Below are 18,377 nucleotides of genomic sequence, written 5' to 3'. Positions count from 1 at the left end.
GTCGGCGGGATATAAGGTCACTCTTCCCAATGTGGCTATATCGAAAAATCTTCCTTCTCTGCTTTTTCACTATTTCCTATCTCTCTGTCCTGTTAAAATCAAATGCCCAAGACTAGCTTGTTAGTGCTACCAGGTTCCAAGAGCTAACCCTAACAACTCCAATTAAAAAATTTTTTAAAAAATCAGCCTCTTCCTACAGGGCAACTAGAGTCAGGTCATCCGTGAGAGCCTTAACTTCTCCACGACGATAATTTAAAAGGTATTCAAATACAGTATTCAGTGTATAGACGCCCCTAATCAATCTGCTTTTAGAGAAAAACGATGGCGAAACCCTCAGGCGCAGTCAGTATAATCTTAAAGCAACGCAGCTGGAAAATATCCAGTACCTCTTCTAATGCTTTGTGGACTGCCATTGGACCTTAAAATTTGTTGCTGTTGTTGTGGTTTGTTTGTTTGTTTGTTTTTTCCCTTCAACCTTTGAAAACCTGCAAAAAACAATGGCAGTCCCAGCTCTACACCCCGGCTCTCCCTCCGCGCAGCCGCAGGACGCAGCCGGGTTGGACGCGGAAGTAAGCGCGCACTTCCAGGGCGCTTCTCCCGGAACCCGAGAGTGGGTCTTTCTCGTTAGGCTACCTTTCTTTTGCATCAAGTCTTGAAAAAAAAAAAAAAAAAAATCTCAAGCAGAGGTCATAAATTAAATTGCTTGAGAAGTTTTAAAAAATATTTCTTAAAACTTTTCAAAACCTCGGTACTAAATATACCTCGATACTGTAATGATGACAAGGCATTAGAACCTCAGGAATAGAACGTGTGGTTCATTCATTCTTTTGACAATTGAGGGCTTGTCAGACACCAGACTTTTGACAGACAGCTGAGTGTCTATCGTGCCAGGAACGGTTCTTGGTGCTAGGGAGATTTCTTTTTTTAAATGACAAGAATAAATGGGATTGAGAGACTAAAAAGACAGTTCACACGTTATTTCACTCTTCTGGCGTCAAAGTCCCTTTCACGGATTCTAAATTGTCGTTTGCCAGGCTTCCGCCAGCGGATGTACTACAACTCCCATGATGCTCGTGCGCGGCCCCTTTTTTTAGAGGCTTCGCTCGGCACCCTGGCCGCGCAGGGAGCGACTACAGTACCCAGAATGCTCTGCTCCCCCGTCTGGGTGTTTTTGCCCCTCTCCTTGCGTTGAACGCGGTAGTGGCCATCCGGAGTGCGAGGCCTGGGGTTCTCGGTGTCCTTCCTCGGGTCACGGGCAAGACGGCGACTTGACTTCTGGGCGCTGAGCCCGGGCACGCGCGCAAGCGACCGCCGTCCCCGCTGCAGGTTCGCGTCCCGCTTTGCTCCTTGCGCGGCTCGGCTCGCGGCCGCGAGGACGCCCCGGGACTGACGCCCCGGGACAGAGGCGACCGTCGCGGCTGCGGGAGCAGAAGCGAAGCTAAGGTCCGGGGAGAGGCGACAGCGGCCAGAGCGCCCGGGAAGGAGAGAAGAAGAGAAGATGGCGTCGGAGATGGAGTCCGAGGTGCAGGCCATCGACCGCAGTTTGCTAGAATGTTCTGCTGAGGAGATCGCAGGGGTGAGTGCGGGAGCCCGGGAGGGCTACGTCCGGCCCTCGCAGGCCGCGCCCCGGGGTAGGAACAGAGTCCTGGAAATCCCGAAGCGCACCTCTGACTTCGGGTAACAGCCGCGCTGGCCCTGTCCTGTAGGGTAAAAACCCAGGAGGCCATCGAGCCTGCTCCGCGCCTTCTGTGCTGATAAGTCCATAGACCCCCCCTTGTACCTGGCGACTCGACCAAGGCGCTTTCATTATCCCTCTTTACCCTCATTCTCCCATTAAGTCTACAACACTTGGGCCTTTGCCCTTTCTGCGGCTGTTGGAAGACGGGAGGGAGGGAGCGAGCCGCTTCCTAGCGTTGTCGTACGGTCGCCCTACTTTATCTTCTGATTCCATTTCTTGGGCTAGACAGAGCAGTGTCGGCGCTGAGGCTTGTTGCCCTCGCCAACTTTGTTGCTGGAGCTGCGAGCCCCACAGGCCCCCCTCAATGCTTTTTTTTTTTTCTCTTAAGTTCTTTTGTACTTGTTTATTTAGTTAGATGTCAACACTGGTGCTGGTGTGCGAGGTATCATCTTGATGCGTTTGCTGAGCATTTGAGACTGGGAGGTTTTTTTTTAAAAAAAAAAAACATTTTTCTAAAAGTTGGGAAAAGTTGGACGGAGAACAAGAAACGTTATATAACTTTGAGAAAGCAGCTTTAGTTAACAGATGCAAGCTCATTAATGATAGTTGATCACAGTGTATCAGCAGCCCTTAGGCCCTAAACTTAAGCCATTCAAACTCAGGGAGGACTAGAAATGTAATAGGAACAGTGCTGATAGAAGTAGCAAAATTATAAAGACAACGACTTCAACACATTCAGTGTCGTCCTTTGCCAGTGAGGGCAGGGGACACCTATCGGAACAGATTGTCCACAGTGACTGTGAATGGCTCAGACAATTGGAGCCCAGTCTCTAAGACCTCCAGATGAAAAAGCTAGGAATTGACTTCATCAGCACACTGCATGCTGGGGACAGTATTTGGGATGTGAGGCTGTTGAGGGTTTGAAGCGGATTGATGAGACCAAGGAAGTTCAGGTGGAAGTAAGTGAGAGAGGAAAGTTTTTTAAAAATACATTGTCCAAAACCACAGAGAAACCCTGTCTCGAAAATCCAAAAAAAAAAAAAATACATTGTCTTTCCAAGTTTTGTAAATTTTTTTGTAAGACTAAGGTGTGCAGCTTGTTTTCATGAACTTTCTGTGTGAAATTGCACAACCCAAAGATTTTCAGCCCCCATCTGCCTTTGATTTATCAACTATATTTGGAAAAGAAAATTAAAACCCTGATATAAGAAAAGAGGAAAATAATTAACACTGACTTGGTATCCTTTTCTAATGTTGTCAAAGTAGTGGGTGTTTTGGTTTGGTTTGGTTTTTTTTTTCTCGCTCTGAATTTTTGCATCTGTTGGCTCATGACACTGTGTTAGTCCGTTCTAAAATTGATGAGAGAATCCTCAGTTTGTTGAGGTTCCTGAGGAAGCCATTTAGAAAAACCCGCTGCGGAGGCTGTTGCTCCCAGCTCTTAAGTGGTAAAGTTTTCAAGCAGATGAAGTGGAGGAAAACAAGGGAAATGCAACAAACCTTTAAAAAAATTTACTTCTAGTTATGTGTACTTGTGTATGTCTGTGTCAGCTATGTGCATACGAGTGTAGATGTCTGCACCCTGGCCGCAGGCACTGAATGCCCAGTGTGGTGCTGGGTGAAGAAGTATGTGCTCTTAACTGCTGAGCCATCTCCAGCCCCAACAGACCCTTATTAACTTGTGCTTATTTGAAATTGTGAAGATCTCATGCCTGAGCTCACTCTGCTTTCTGCTCAGTTGACTTTTCAGTGGCTTTCTTGTGTAGATTTATGAAATTAAACTTGAGGAAATGTAGTGTGGCGGCCAAGAGAAGCCCCTCAGACAGAGTAGATGCACATAGAAGCCATGCCTGCTCCCCCAGCCCCTAGAGGGGCTTCCTGGGTCTCTTTAATCAGGACACTAACACTTACCATGTCCTTTCAGCCTCAGGCTCCAGCGTGGCCCTTAACCACAGCTGAAATCAATGCACGTTTTCTCTTTGGTTAAAGTAAATTTTAGTCAGGTGTGGTGACGCACATCTTTAATTCTGAGGCAGAGGCAGGTGGATGCCCAGTTTGAGGCCAGCCTGGTCGGAATAGAGTTCCAGGCCAGTTAGGGCTATAAATAAAAGCCTATCTCAAAAAGAAAATTTTAAAGTAATTGTTTCAGAATTTTCACCTCTGTGATTGATAATATTCTAGGACCAATCCCATTTTAACTTGATAAATACTGATGCCTTTTGTGTCGTTATTTTGAAATGTGCTTGCTGTGTGTCCCAGGCTAGCCTTGAACTCAGAATCTCCCTGCCTTAGCCTCCTGTATGCTGGATGGCAGGCATGTGACACCACACCTGGCCTCTGAGTACCACCAAGTCTTCAACACTATTGACACAATGTATTAGAAGGAAGACTTGTCTACTGCATCCATTTCAGCTAAACTGACTCCACACTTGTGACGCTAGAGGATCGCAGAAGCCAGCTGGTGTCAGTCTTCTCTCTCAATAGAATTGATTCAAGCATGATTATTCCAGTATGTTCTAATGGGAGATTGCTGTTTTGGAAATATACATATTGCCCCCCCCCCCAAAAAAAAGAAATAAATCTAAGCTGTGTGGGTGGTGCGCTCCCAGCTTTCAGAGGCTGAGACAGGAGAAGCATTTGGAAGTGCCAGTCCAGCCTTTGCTATATAGGGGATTCTTGTCTCCAAAAAGAAAGGAAATTTGGAGCTCGGTAGATGCCTCATTCAGTCAAATACTCTTCATGTAGGCATGAGGGCTTGCGTTCTCTCACCAGCACCCACAGAGAAAGTCAAGCACAGTGGTGTGTGCCTGTGATCCCAGCACGGGGGAGCAGGAGACAAGAGGATGCCTGGGGCTTGCTAGCAAGCTAGTCTGGCTGAGTCAGATTCTGAGAGTCTTGTTTAAAATAAGGCAGTGAGAAATTGAGGAGGATTCTGATGCTCCTTCTGAGGCATCATGCACGCACACACACAGCAATTGAGAGATTTCAAGTTTCTTTCATGAACTTGAATTTCTGTGTTTGTGTGTATGTATGCGAAGAGTGCGTGCCAACCACTCTTGAGGTCGTCCTAGAACATCATGTGGCGTCTGTTCTCCCCCTCCATCTTTATGTGGGAATTAAACACAGGTCACCAGACTTGTCAAGCAAGCTCCTTTAACCAATGGACAATCTTGCCAGCACTCATTATAGAGATTTTGTGTAGAGTTTTGTGATGTGTTGATTATTTCTGGCTTTGGCATTGTGAGTAGTCTGAGGGAGGCAGAGCACACACTGTATGGTTCAGGGTCTAGGAGCAATGCTAGAGTTGTATGGCCATGACTTCCCTTTTATAATCTTTTTATCATTCCCCAAAGGAATATGTCCCCCCGCCTCAGATCTCCAAACTGTAAACAATTGCTAATCTATTTTTTGTCTCCATAGATTCGTTTATTCTGAACATCTCGTATAAATGGGACCATACAATATTTTTTTACAATTTTTCTTCTTTTCACAAATGTTCATTAGTGTTGTAGAATGCATTGATACTTTATTCCTTTTCATTACCAAACAATAGCCCCTTGTACAGATGGATATAGCACATGAATGGATATAGTTTTATCCATTCATGAATGGGTAGATATTTGGGCTTTGATGCTTTTTGGAGAGCCGGAATGGGCTACTGTGAATATTTGTGTAGAGATTTGTGTGTGCACACTTTGATTTCTCCTGGCCATGTCCCTAGGAGTGGAACTGCTGGGTCATATGGTAATAACTCTTTTGAGGAACTGCAGCCTGTATCCAAAGTGCTGCAGCATTTTTATTCCGTCAGCAGTGCAGGAGGCTCCTAGCTTTCTGCACAGTTGCCAGCACAGTCTGTCTTCCTGATTATTGCCCTTGTGTTAGGTATGAAGTGCTTTCTCATGAGTTGGATTTGCATTTCTTCCGTGGTCTTGATGCTGAGCACTTGCCACGAGCTTTTGCCCATTTCTGTATCTTTCTACCTACTGACTTATTGTATTTCCCCCAATTCTGTAGTACATTTTACTAGTGGGGATTGCTGTTGCATAGCCTTGTTCGAAAGCCAATCAGATATGCTGGAAAGATGCAGCTTTAATTGGCTATAGAATACTTAGTTGCAGTAGCAAAGAAAGCTAACCTCTAGGGAATTGTTTGTGTGTTTCTGTTTTATGTATGTTCTCAATCTCAGGACTCAGATTTAACGTTCAATGACAGGAAAGCTGGAAATGTTGTCATAGCATGTTTACTTTAGTGGAATAAGGGGACAGTTCCTTTACTTACTTGATGGGGACTTACTTATAAGGTAGTAAATGCTCCATCCAGTCCATGTTTCTGAAATAAGGACAAATTAAAGTACAGTCAAATGCAGCAATGTTTCACATGAAAGACTCAGCTGCATTTAGCAGGGGAGAATGGGTATGAAAAGCTGCTCATTTCATTCTGTTGAGAAATATGGGAGCAGTCATTATGAGAGACAGTCCTAAGTTTTTCCTGCCTTATATAATGATACATGTTAAGTTTAATCAGATTAAGATGCCTGTAATAGAGTCCAGATGTCTTAGGTGGCTTTTAATATTTCACACAACAGTAGTAAACTTTTTATTTGTTTACTTATTTCTGCAGTATCGGTACCTAGGGCCTTATGAGTTCTGTACTGCTGAACTACATCATCAGCCCTGGTAGTATACTTCTAAGCGATGGGGAACATATGTCAGCCCTCTTAGCTAGGTTTTGAAGTAATAGCAGATATACTATAAAAGTAGATATTTGTGCCGGGCGGTGGTGGCGCACGCCTTTAATCCCAGCACTCGGGAGGCAGAGGCAGGCGGATCTCTGTGAGTTCGAGGCCAGCCTGGTCTACAAGAGCTAGTTCCAGGACAGGAACCAAAAAGCTATGGAGAAATCCTGTCTCGAAAATAAAAAAAATAAAAAAATAAAAAAAAAAAAAAGAAGCTTCGACTGGAGAAGGTAAGGTAGGGGCAGAGCACCTGACTTCAGCCAGTCCCCAGCACTCACCGCAGCTTACAACCACCTGTAATTCTAGATCCAGGGAATCTGATGACCTTTTTTGGCCTCTTGAGGGCATCTGCACACATGCACACAGACACATGAACACACACATACATACACACAAAATTAAAAATAAATCTTAAGGAAAGAAAAAAGTTAAGGCTATTATTCTTACACAAAGCTGGGATTAAAGGTGTGCGCCACCACCGCCCGGCTGTCGAAGCCTTTTTATTGGAGAAACTTTATGGGCACATTTGATACATCTGCTGACGGAACCACAATGAATACTACATAATTTCTTCTAAGAACTACCTTATTTTTGATTACAATTTTTCAAAAGTGAGGCTTTAGGAGAGATGGGAGCATAAAATACGGAAAACTAAATTTTTTCTTTATTCTTTTAAAACAGAATTCCATGTCGCTCCAACTAACTTTCATTCCTGAAGTAGCTGAAGATGACCTTGAATTTATGATATTCCTGCTTCCACATCCCAAGTGCTGGGATTACAGGCATGCTCACATTCCCCCACCTATTTCACCATTTTAAACTTAATCTTTTTTTTTTTTTAAATTAATGTTCTTGTCTAGGTGGTGGCTATGCCTGCCTTTAATCCAGGCACTTGGGGAGGGAGAGGCAGGCGGATCTCTTGTGGGTTCGAGGCCAGCCTGGGCTGTGAAAGGAAGTTCCAGGACAAGCTCCAAAGCTACACAGAGAAACCCACCCAGTCTTGACTGTCTCTCTGTCTCTGTCTCTCTCTTTCTCTCTTCTTTCTCTGTCTCCCCAGGGTTTATCAGCCCAGGTTGTCCTGAAACTTGCTTTATAGACAGGCTGGCCTTGAACTCATAGAGACCTGCTGGCCACTGCCTTCCCAGTGCTGGGATTTTCATTCATTCTCTTGTGTTTGCTTTCTTACCGTAGTGGAGTGTAGGTACAGGGTCTTGCTCATGCTACGCAAGTGTTCTACCCCAAGCTATATCTCCAGTCCTCTCTTTTTTTGAAAAATCTGTTTATTCAGGACATTTCTGGCCAGATTTGCTGCCACATGCTTTTAGTCACAGCACTCAGGTGGTGGAGGCGCTTGGATTCCTGTGAGTTCCTGCTCTACACAGGGAGTTCTGGGCTAGCCAGGGCTATAGAGTGAGACCCTGTTATCCCCCTCTGATTTTTACTTTATTTTAAAATACGTGTGTGTGTAAGAGTATGTTCACATGATTGCAGGTACCCATAATGTCCAAAAGAGAGTGCTGGATCCCTTATGCTGGATCCCTTATGCTGGATCCCTTATGCATTGTAGACGGGTGCAGGGAACAAACTCTGGTCCTCTGCAAGAGCAGTACATGTTTTTACCCTCTTAGCTATCTCTCCAGCCCCTGGATGTATTTTTTAAGTGAGTATTTATTTATTTGGTTTTTCAGGACACAGTTTCTCTGTGTAACAGTCCTGGCTGGCCTAGAACTCAGAGATCTGCCTGCCTCTGCCTCTCAAGTGGATTAAAGGCGTGCATTACCATTGCCCAGCTATAATTTGTTCTTACTTGTCCTGTTGTTGGACTCTAGAATCCAACACTGTCTCCTACTGAAAAATGCTTTTAATAAAACCTTAGTGTTGTCAGTTAAAATTGTATTCAGATTTCTTACACTTTTTCATTCACAAAATATGCATAGAATAATTTGATAACTTTTATTCTTGTCTTCGCTCACCTGACAATAAACAGTTGGACATTTACCCATGGATGTGGCCAATAAAGGTGTCTTTTAAAAACTCAGTGAATGAGGTGCACTGGTGCACACCTTTAATACCAGTACTCAGGAAGTAGAAGCAAGAGGGTCTCTTAAGGGTTCAAGGCCAGGCTGGTCTATATAGAGAGTTCCAGGATATCCAGAGCTACATAGAAAAACCCTGTCTCAAAAACAAACAAAAAGTACTCAATGAGTAAGATTCCACTGCTTGCCCTTTTTATAACTATAGAGCTTAAAGTGTGTGTGCGTGCCTGTCTGTGTGTGTGTGTGTACGTGTGAGTTCATTCTCACACATTGTGTTCCTGTATGTATAAAATTTTGATTTATAGCTACTCTTTAAAAAGGGAGAATCCTTAAAATGTTGGGATTGTCTCCTAAGAAATACTGTCATTTTAACAATAATTTGCTCCCTTCCTGCTTACATGAAGCAAACATGAAGATAATTCACTTTTACTCAAGTGGTAAAAAACTTAGGTTTGCAGTTACGGCCTTTCTTTCAGTACCAAGCCTTATGAACTAAGATACTTAGATTTTTAGCAAGAGTTCTATGGAACATGAGATTGGCTAAAAAGTTAATTAGTTTAGTCACAAATATTTCAAATGTTGTGTGGGCTGAGGATTATACAGATAATAACTAATGAAGGTCTTATTTGACTGACTGTCTATGAGCATTTTCTCTGGATGTATACACGTGTGGCCATGTGTATTCCTGGTGCCCTTGCAGTTGAGAAAAAGGCCCCACATACCCTGGAATTAGAGTCACAGATGGTTGTGAACCACCACGTGGGTACTGGGAGCTGAACCTGGGGTCTCTGCAAGAGCAAAAGTGCTCTTAACCTTTGAGTCCTCTCCAGCTCCGCACATTGACTTACTCTCTATCTTCCTGCTTCTGGAAGTACAGGTGCACACACAGCACTCTGCCTGGCTTGGAGTCCTCCCCCAGGCTCCCTTTTTGGTTTTTCAAGGCAGGGTTTCTCTGTGTAGACTCAGCTGTCCTGGAACTCAGAGGTCCGCTTGCCTCTGCCTCCCAAGTGCTGGGATTAAAGGTGTGCAGCATCAAGCCTGGAAAGTAGAAGCCTTTCTTAACAAGACTCTGATCGCATCTTAAGTAAACCCTGGGTTTATGAGTTGTGTTAGCAGTTCACTTAGCTGCGTTGTAGCAGAAATGGTCCCTTTATTTCATGTTGTGAGGTTTCTATCTTTTTCTTGGCTTAGAGCCAATATGGAAGTTTAAGAGAGCGATGGCATGTGTGGCAGAGGAGGCAGGATATGTGGCAGAAGGCCAGAAAAGGGGAGAAGGAGAGAGGAAGGGCAAGGGAGTGCTTCGAGGGGTCTTACCTAGGGCTCAGTGGGTTCAGCTTTAGACTTAACTGACCTAAGTCTAGAGGTCTGGACCTCCCCTCCCCTTTCTTTCTGGAGTGTAAACAGAATGAGTGAAAGCACACTTGTAGTCGTTCACCAGTCTAACCAAGTGCTCACTGCTGCACACCTGACGAAGGGCAGGGAGGAGGGAAAGGGACTGAGAAGACACCTCCTGAGAGGAAAAGCCAGTACACTCAGAGAGTGACCAAAAACAGCTAGAAGGACTTAGCAGGCCATTTCAGGGCCTTAATCATGAACATATTGGGAAGATGTATGACATGTCCAAGTGGGGATTTGTCAAAAATTACCCCAATAGTGAGGTTAGAAAAATTTGCAGAGGGACAAAGTTGGTGGGGACCCCAAGAATTCCATGGCCATGCTGCTCCTGGGACGGGGTGAGGGTTCTGTAGAGAGAAACGAGTAGGTGCAGGAGAGTTTTTGGGTGCCTGTCTAACGGTGAAGACAAAGTGCCGATGTTGAGTGGAGAAGAGGAAACTTTTCAAGTCTAGGTAAATGCTGACTTGGAGAAAGGAGTAATAGATTCAGATGGCGGTGGGAGGTTAGGAGTTCAGTTTGGGACAACTTGTGAGATATCCAGATATATAAGTAGATGGAAGCAAAGTCGAGGCCCAGAAAAGGGAAGTGTTTTTGATTTTTGTTTTTTTTTTTATTTGGATTTAGTAGAGAGAGCTAAGGGGAAAGGATTTAGAGAGAGAAGCTGGTCAGAGAAAGAAGCCATAGTCAATAGGCCAGGCTCTTGTAGGATAACGTTCATGAGAGACTACACACACACACGTACACACAGTCTATCCATCCAGGCTCTTGTGGGATGACATTTATGAGAGCACACACGTACATACACACACACACACACACACACTCTATCCATCTGTCTGTCCCTGACATGAAAATCCCTCTCACAATTGGAATAACATTTTTTGAGCAAAGCATTAGAAGTCAAATGAACACAACAGCTGTGGTTTGAATAAGGGGTCGGGGGGGGGGAGAACGAGAACCTTTATGAGGGTCCTGGGGTTTGAAATGAAGTCATCAGGCAAGGACTTTAACCCATCTTGCTGGCCGGATTAAAATTTTAATGTTTAACAATATAAACAAATTATTATTATTATTATTATTATTATATTTTTACCAAAAAGGAAGTTGGGTATAATTGCTCGAATTTAGTACTCAGTTGATCTTATTTAAAACTTTTTTTTTTTTTTTTTTTTTTTTTTTTTTTTTTTAAGAAATGGCTGCAAGCAACTGACCTTACCAGAGAAGTATACCAGCATTTAGCCCACTGTGTGCCCAAAATCTACTGCCGGGGTCCCAACCCTTACCCCCAGAAGGAAGACACACTCGCACAGCACATCTTGTTGGGGCCAATGGAGTGGTACATCTGTGGTGAGGACCCTGCCCTGGGCTTTCCGAAGCTTGAACAGGCGAACAAGCCTTCTCATCTCTGTGGCCGAGTGTTTAAAGTAGGCGAGCCCACGTACTCTTGCAGGTAAAATACGACAGTTCTTCTCTGAAACCTTCAGATTTTTATTTCCAAATTATGAAACCTATACATTTAAAAGTACGCACCGCCAATACATACAGTTTAATTAACTGATTTAGGAGCAAATAGTCATGAAATGTTTTTTCCAGATCAAGAGCAGCCTGTGAGCAGCACAGGAGAAGGCCTGAGTAACTTCCACCTCTGTCCTGGCCTGTTACTTCCTGACGCATCGTGCTTACAATGATTCTTTTTGATACTCACATTGTTCCGGAGTTGGCTGTGGATCCCCATCACACTGGCTTTTTTGTTTCTCTCCTCTGCCTTCATTAGCTTTGGGGTGCTGCTTCCCTCTCTGGCATGATGAGATGCCCACAGCTTTCTGTATTTGCTGTGACCTATATGGAGAATCAGTCATTTCTCCAAGGAGTTTCTTTTTAATTGGGGATGGTGGAAATTAGGATATGTTTGCTGTATGGGCCTACTAATACAAGATGACCTTAAAAGATTGGTGAAATTGAGTCTGTGAGAGAAGACAGAAGAACGTGCCCTGACCCCTTCTCACTTCCTGTGCTGATTATCACTGCTTAACACTCTGTCCTTCCAGAAATTCTCTGTGTGTTACTAGGCATCATGCATGCATGCGTATACACAGATGTACAGACTGTCTTAACTGTATGTGCAAACATAGGGTGGCAAGATGGCTCAGTGGGTAATGGCAGCTGTGCTAAGCTTCTTGACCAGAGTGTGATCCCAGAGACCACTCAAAAGCCCATATACATGTGACCATACACACAAAATAAATTAATGTAATGAAAAGAAATATGTAAATCAGGTGTGGTGATGCACGCTTCCAGCACTCGGGAGGCAGAGGCACGCATATCTCTGTGAGTTCGAGGCCAGCCTGGTCTACAGAGCGAGTTCCAGGACAGGCATGGCTACATAGAGGAGCCCTGTCTCGAAACAAGTATGTATACAGAACTAAATTTTCTAAAAGTTTAGCGTCTTTCCATTCAGTTTACACAGCTAAAGAGTATGCCATCGTGCGGATATACTGTTGATAGAGGCGTTGTTCAACTTGTAAAAAATATTTTGCTGTAAAATTTGAATTAAGCTAATTAAGGTATCTGGTTTTCCATGTTATTTTTTCCTTATCAGTGTGGTCAGAGTATCACTTCTGATTGTACTGTACAGTGAAGCGCTGTAGAGCGAGTTCTTGGCATTATAAAGACCTCTCTGAGCTTGCTGCTGCTGCTTGGGGAGTAGATGGAGTTCATCCTTGTGATTCACAGAAATGGAGGCTGCACTCCAGTGGCTCCAGTGGTGTCCTCTACCCAGAAGATACAATGCCAGCCGCACATTTGTCTGTCTTTAAATCTAAAGTCTGAATTTTACCCCAGTCTACTTGATTTTCTTTTTATGATCTTGATACTTTTGAAGATTACAAACTAGTTATTTTTGAAAATGCCCTTCAAGTTGGATTTGTCTGGTAAATAGACCTTGTACCTTTGGCCAGATTGCCACAGAGATGAGTCCAAGCCTAGTGTGTGGCCTGTGGTCCCATTGATCCTTGATGACAGTGCTGTCCGCAGCTGTTTCTGCTATAAAGTCATTCCCGCCCCAAGTAATGAAGAGTTGTGTGGGAAAGCACTCTCATGGTGTTAGCTGTCCTTTCCTCTGAAGCTTTGAGTGTCTTTGTTTTGTTTTGTTTTGATATTTTTGTAGTGCTAGGACTTGAACCTGAGATGTATTGATCCATGACCATAACAGCTGAGGCACATACGTCAAGGCTGAAGTGCCAGCTTTGTGGAGGCTATTTTCTCTGTCCACCTTTGCAGGGGTCCTGGGGATTGAAGGGGCCATTGATCCAGCACCATTCTTTTTTTCACTTAGCCACTGTGTCCTAACTTCACACAATAGGAGCTTTTGCCGTTTTGCCGCTGTTTGCTCTTTTTTTATGCTGCTAGTGTTCTCAGAGTGCTTACTTAGTTTCTGGCACAAGATTGCTGGGCATTGGTAGCACACCTTTAATCCCAGTACTCAGGAGACAAAGGCAGGTGGATCTCTGTAAGTTCAAGGCAATCCTGGTCTAGAAAGAGAGTTCCAGGACAGCCAAGACTACACAGAGAAACCCTGTCAGAAAAACAAAAAACAAACAAAAGATGACTCGGTGACATCGTAGATCTCTCCCTGTCTGCCTTGATCAATCGTTTTCCCTAGAAATGGTTTTCTGAGTCAGGAATAGTTTTTAGCATAGGATAGCGGCTAGATGGCAGCTGTGCTCATTGCTTTGAGGTGTTAGCCCTTCTAGACCCTCTTGTGATCTGTAGTCTATCACTGTCCAAGCACTAAAATAGATATATATGGGGTTTATGGTGATTTCTCCAGTTCTTGCCCAACCCCTCAGGGTTCTTTCTGACCCCTCCCACCCAATTCTGAAAACCCATTTTTCAGGATGGGTTGATTTGCAATTGTTATTCCTATGGCTCTCACCTTGGGTTTGATTAATTTGCCAGAAGGAATTGTATTTCTTGGGCTACTATAAAGCATATCGCAAAGGATACAGATGAAGGAATATACAGGGCAAGATCTTGGAGAACCTTCTGTGCCCTCTGGATGTGGCTCCCCCCAGGTGTTGAGCATTCTGGAAGTTCTCCATGCTGTGTCCTTTCTGGTTTTTATGGAGCATGGGTGAAGCTCAGTCATGTGGCAGTGTGATTGAACAAAAAAGGGTAAGCCCTAATGCTCATAATAGACTGGGAAAATCCACAAAACCTGTCTGTATGGATTCTTCTTGGCCTTGAGCATTCCTTTAGGTGGTTTGGGGCAGGACCGTTCCTGGAATCTCCATTAGGATCCACTTAGGAGCTACTCTGTGAGGGTTTCTCTATGGCTGTCTTCAAGACAGAAAGGCTGGGGTGACTCACGAGTAGTTCAGTTCTGGTCACATGACTTAGAGAAGGGCAAGGTAAGAGGAAGGCAGCAGAAGGTCAGAAGGAGTTTGCTTTCTAAGGCCTAGAGCACCTCAGGGTTATTCCAGCCGCTAGGAAGCACGAGCCAGAACATCTGTGTCATGTCACACCAGGCCTCTGCTTGGAAAGCCCTTTCTTTTATTCTTACATGCCAGAATGTTAGGGGTTTTCCACTCATATATAATAAAATGTGGGAAAATGGGCTGTTTTTGTATTTTTTTTTCATGCAGCTAAATTTAAATGCTTAGACCTGTACTTTGTTGTTAAAAATATATGATGGCGGCTGGAGATTGGCTCAGCAGAGGTCCCAAGTTCTGTTCCCAGCATCCATGCTGGTCATCTTGTAGCTACTGGTATCCCAGTCGTAGCAGTTCTAACTCACCATTGCCCTATGCAGGCAGATGCACTCAGGTGCACATACCCAGAAATACATAAAATTTAAAATGCTGAAAATAAATATTTGAAAACGTATGATATGCTGGCAAGATGGCTCAGCAGTTAAGGGTGTTTTTCAGCAAGCCTCATACCTGAGTTAAATCCCAGGACCCACCTGGTGGAAGGAGAGAGAGAATTGTGGTACATAGGCATGCGCACTCACACACGTGAATAAATAAAATTACATGAGTTGGTGATAATAAAAGTTTATGACTATTCTTTTGTTTTTTAATGGACTTTTCTTGTGGGCACTGAAACTCAGACATGTGGCAGCTGCTTTTGGGACTCGTCCCTGGTAAAGGCTAGGGAGTTCCTGAGATCGAGAAACAAAACAAGACCTCTACCCCGTGTCCTGGGTTTTCTGTCACCCCTTAGAGAAAAAATTCTGAGGCCAAAGGGCTTTTGATTAATTTATTACAGAGCACAAGTAGGGTATGCAGGCTGCTAGAGAGAATTGTGTTGCTGGGGTTTTAGACAGCTTGTCGTATGGGCAGACTAAATGGAGGAAAGGATTATTCATCAGTTAGGGTGAACTATTCTAAGAGTGGGTCCACTCTCTTTCTGTCCTTACATGGGGTTTTCAGGTGTGTCAGGTACGTGATGGGAACAGCTGGTGCTGTGAGACTGAAGATACGGAGAAGTCGTTCTGCTGAAGCAAGGCTAGCAGTCGTCTCTGTTGGTCCCAGCCTCTTTGGGGCGGTACTGTGTTGCAGCAGTCAAGGGAGGCCTGCTGCAACATAGCTCTGAGGTTGCATCAGCAGCTAGCCTCCATGTAATTTGACTCTTAGTAGAAAATCAAGTTGTATTGTGGCACTACTCTCTGTTACCACAAAGTACATGGAAGTTTAGTGCATAGACAGCATGCTTGGGCTGTAGAAGGAAATGTTGGTAACTCGGAACCATGGACTTGGCCTGCACCCACATCTCCATTATCCCAGGTTAGACTGCTCTATGAGCTGCTGTTTCCCAGTTGCAGATGTGGAATATTTATCTATTTAGTGCCTCAAACATATACTGTCAGAGACCTGTGCTACTGTTCAAAATACAGGGGACAGTTGAAAGTGACATTTTACTGCTCTTTAAGTTCCTTCAATATTGCTATTAGTTGTATAAGTTGTATATTTCCAATTCTTGTTCAATGGTATTTATTTTCAACCTTTTGAGAATGTTCTTCAGATTAAGCATACAACAATTCTCCCATTCTGGGCTTTTGCAGCCTCAGACATTTCACTCTTGAACCCAGTTAGTCATAGGGCAGTTGTTGGCTTAATATGCAAGACATCTGCTCTGGCATGGTGGTGCATATGTTTATTCCCGGCACTCCGGACGCAGAGGCAGGCAGATCTGTGTGCGTTCAAGGCCAGCATGGTCTACATAGTGAAATAACAAACAGAAAAGTGCTACTATCTAACAACAGGAGTTCAGTACTCACGCCTGACCTTCATTTTAGATGCCACTTCAATAGAAGGTTGTAAGCTGTGGCTGCAGGGTGCATTAGCTTACTAGATCAAGTCTTCCCAAACCTGTGGAGCATTGGACAGACCATTCTGGTCAAGGCTGTGCTGAAAGGCTCCGTCATATACTCCAGCCTGAAAACATGGGTGATTTCATTGAGCAGAGAGCTGCAGATTTGGGGACTAGCAACTCCTATTTTGACACTTCCAGAATGGTTCTGATATTGAGGGAGAGGATTAATTTTTGATACCCATTTATTCATTCTCTTTTTCTTTAACTTGACAGGGATTGTGCAGTTGACCCTACCTGTGTTTTATGCATGGAGTGCTTTTTGGGAAGTATCCACAGAGACCATCGATACAGGGTCGGTAATGCGCAAATGGCAACCACACACAGTATTGAATTCTATACTGGGTACCTTCTGTCTCATTTTAAAGATCTAATGGCTGTGAGGGCAAACTGGCTACAATGTCTGTCACACCATTGCTCACCATGGTTGATTTCCTGCCCTGGCTGGCTACGTGGACATTCCCTTCCTCCCTTACTGCTCCACTTGGACTCCCTCCTAAAGCTGCATGCTCAGGCCCAAGGGCAGGGCCAGTCTGCAGTGAAGGAATGTGAGCAGTGAGCCCCTTGCTAGAGCCTCCAAACAAATTCTCATTTCAAAACCAAAAGATTTAGAGGTAAGGGTGGGGGGCGGGGAATGGTTTCCAAATTGTGGGATTTTGTTTTTGTTTTTAGGAAATGTAGCTGTTAGTATAGTATTTTCCAAGCGTAGAGAAAGCCCTGGGTTCTATTCCCAGAAGGGAAGGGGAGGTGTTCAGTATAGAAAGGGCTTTGCTAAGCATGGGTAAAGCCCTTGGTTTCATCCCGGGGGAGGGAGAAGGAGAGGGGGTAGAGGTGTTCAGTATAGAAAGGAGTTACAAGCCTACACTTTTTGAAACTCAAAGATTTAAGGCCGGGCGATGGTGGCGCACGCCTTTAATCCCAGCACTCGGGAGGCAGAGGCAGGCGGATCTCTGTGAGTTCGAGGCCAGCCTGGTCTACAAGAGCTAGTTCCAGGACAGGAACCAAAAGCTACGGAGAAACCCTGTCTCGAAAAATCAAAAAAAAAAAAAAGATTTAAGAAAGATAACATAAAAACTGGATCTTCTGTGCTAGCTGTCCGCTAGATTGATCTAGTATTTTAAATGATTATTAAAGAGGCCTATACTCCTCTGTCATTCAGAGCCCACCTCCAGCCCCTAAGACTCTTGATGATTTTATTTGAGGCTCTCCCCAGACCTGCCCTGTCCTCTGCTGAGTGTGGGAGGTGGAGAAGGGACTGTTTTTTGAGGAACCTTGCATGCTCCCTGGATAGACTGTAGGAAGAGCTTCAGTCCTGTTCCTAATCCCAGAGCCCAGCTGGGCCAGGACTCTTCCATGGTTGTTGGTATTCCCTCTGCCCAGGTCTTGATAATAGAGAAGAAAGGATATATAGAATATCAGTACACACATACACACACACACACACAAGCTGGCGAGACGCTCCCAGGTACCCTTCAGCTGCTCTGTCTGGTGTTTGGTAAACAAGAGCACATGTGTACACCAAGCTGTTTCCCAAGTGGCGGCCTACCATGTTTCTTGGCCATATCTGATCTCCTGGGAATAAATAGAATATGCAGAATGACACTAATTACGCTGTGACACAGAGCATACAAATGCTTGCTTTGGGTAGAGTAAAGTTGCATTTATTCGAAAATTTGTTGCATCTGAATTAACTCATTCCTAACTCTTTTTTGTGGTAGTTTTTTAAAATTACTACTGGTATACCAATTATTAGCCTGTAGATTTTGTCTTGCCAGACTTAGTAGCTAGTTGCTGTAGTTTAAGTAAGTGTGACTAATTCCTGAAGCCTCCAGGTGATAACAAAGTTTCAATAAGCACTTTTTACCAACCCTTTAAAGGAACTGAATTTTAGGAGTTGTTAAAGAAGAAAAGCTGTTTGCTTGAGCCTACTGTGTTACAGCATCATTAGCACAGACAGCAGCGCTCTAGCAGAACCCCAGGGGACCCTCCCCAGTCCTGTGTTTTCCTAATTAAGAAAGCAGTGTGTGCAGACACAGCCTCTCTGAAATACCTGAACTCTCCCCACTATAGCAAAGTAGCTCAGTTTTTTTAGAAATTGGTCAAAAACCTACAGGCTTACTTGCAAGAAAACATTGACAGCCCCTTTTATTTGCTATTTTTTTCT

At 44.2% G+C, this 18,377-nt stretch overlaps 1 protein-coding gene across 2 annotated transcripts in view; it reads left to right on the top strand.

Annotated features, from left to right (window-relative positions):
* Window positions 1-1,198: 1,198 nt before the first annotated feature.
* Window positions 1,199-18,377, top strand: part of Ubr2 (ubiquitin protein ligase E3 component n-recognin 2) — an 82,041-nt gene continuing 64,862 nt past the window's right edge. For both annotated transcript variants that reach the window (XM_041655426.1, XM_041655425.1), the window contains exons 1-3: window positions 1,199-1,576; window positions 11,032-11,291; window positions 16,430-16,508. In XM_041655426.1, coding sequence (XP_041511360.1) covers window positions 1,499-1,576; window positions 11,032-11,291; window positions 16,430-16,508 — 417 coding nt within the window. In that variant the 5' untranslated portion in view covers window positions 1,199-1,498. The remainder of the gene's footprint in view (window positions 1,577-11,031; window positions 11,292-16,429; window positions 16,509-18,377) is intronic.

This window comes from Microtus oregoni, unplaced genomic scaffold (assembly GCF_018167655.1).
Source record: "Microtus oregoni isolate MIOR12 unplaced genomic scaffold, Mior012 000007F_ref0000211, whole genome shotgun sequence".
Lineage (NCBI taxonomy): Eukaryota > Metazoa > Chordata > Mammalia > Rodentia > Cricetidae > Microtus > Microtus oregoni.
The sequence above is the reverse complement of the archived record's forward strand: the minus strand, read 5'-3'. Positions and strand labels throughout refer to the sequence as shown.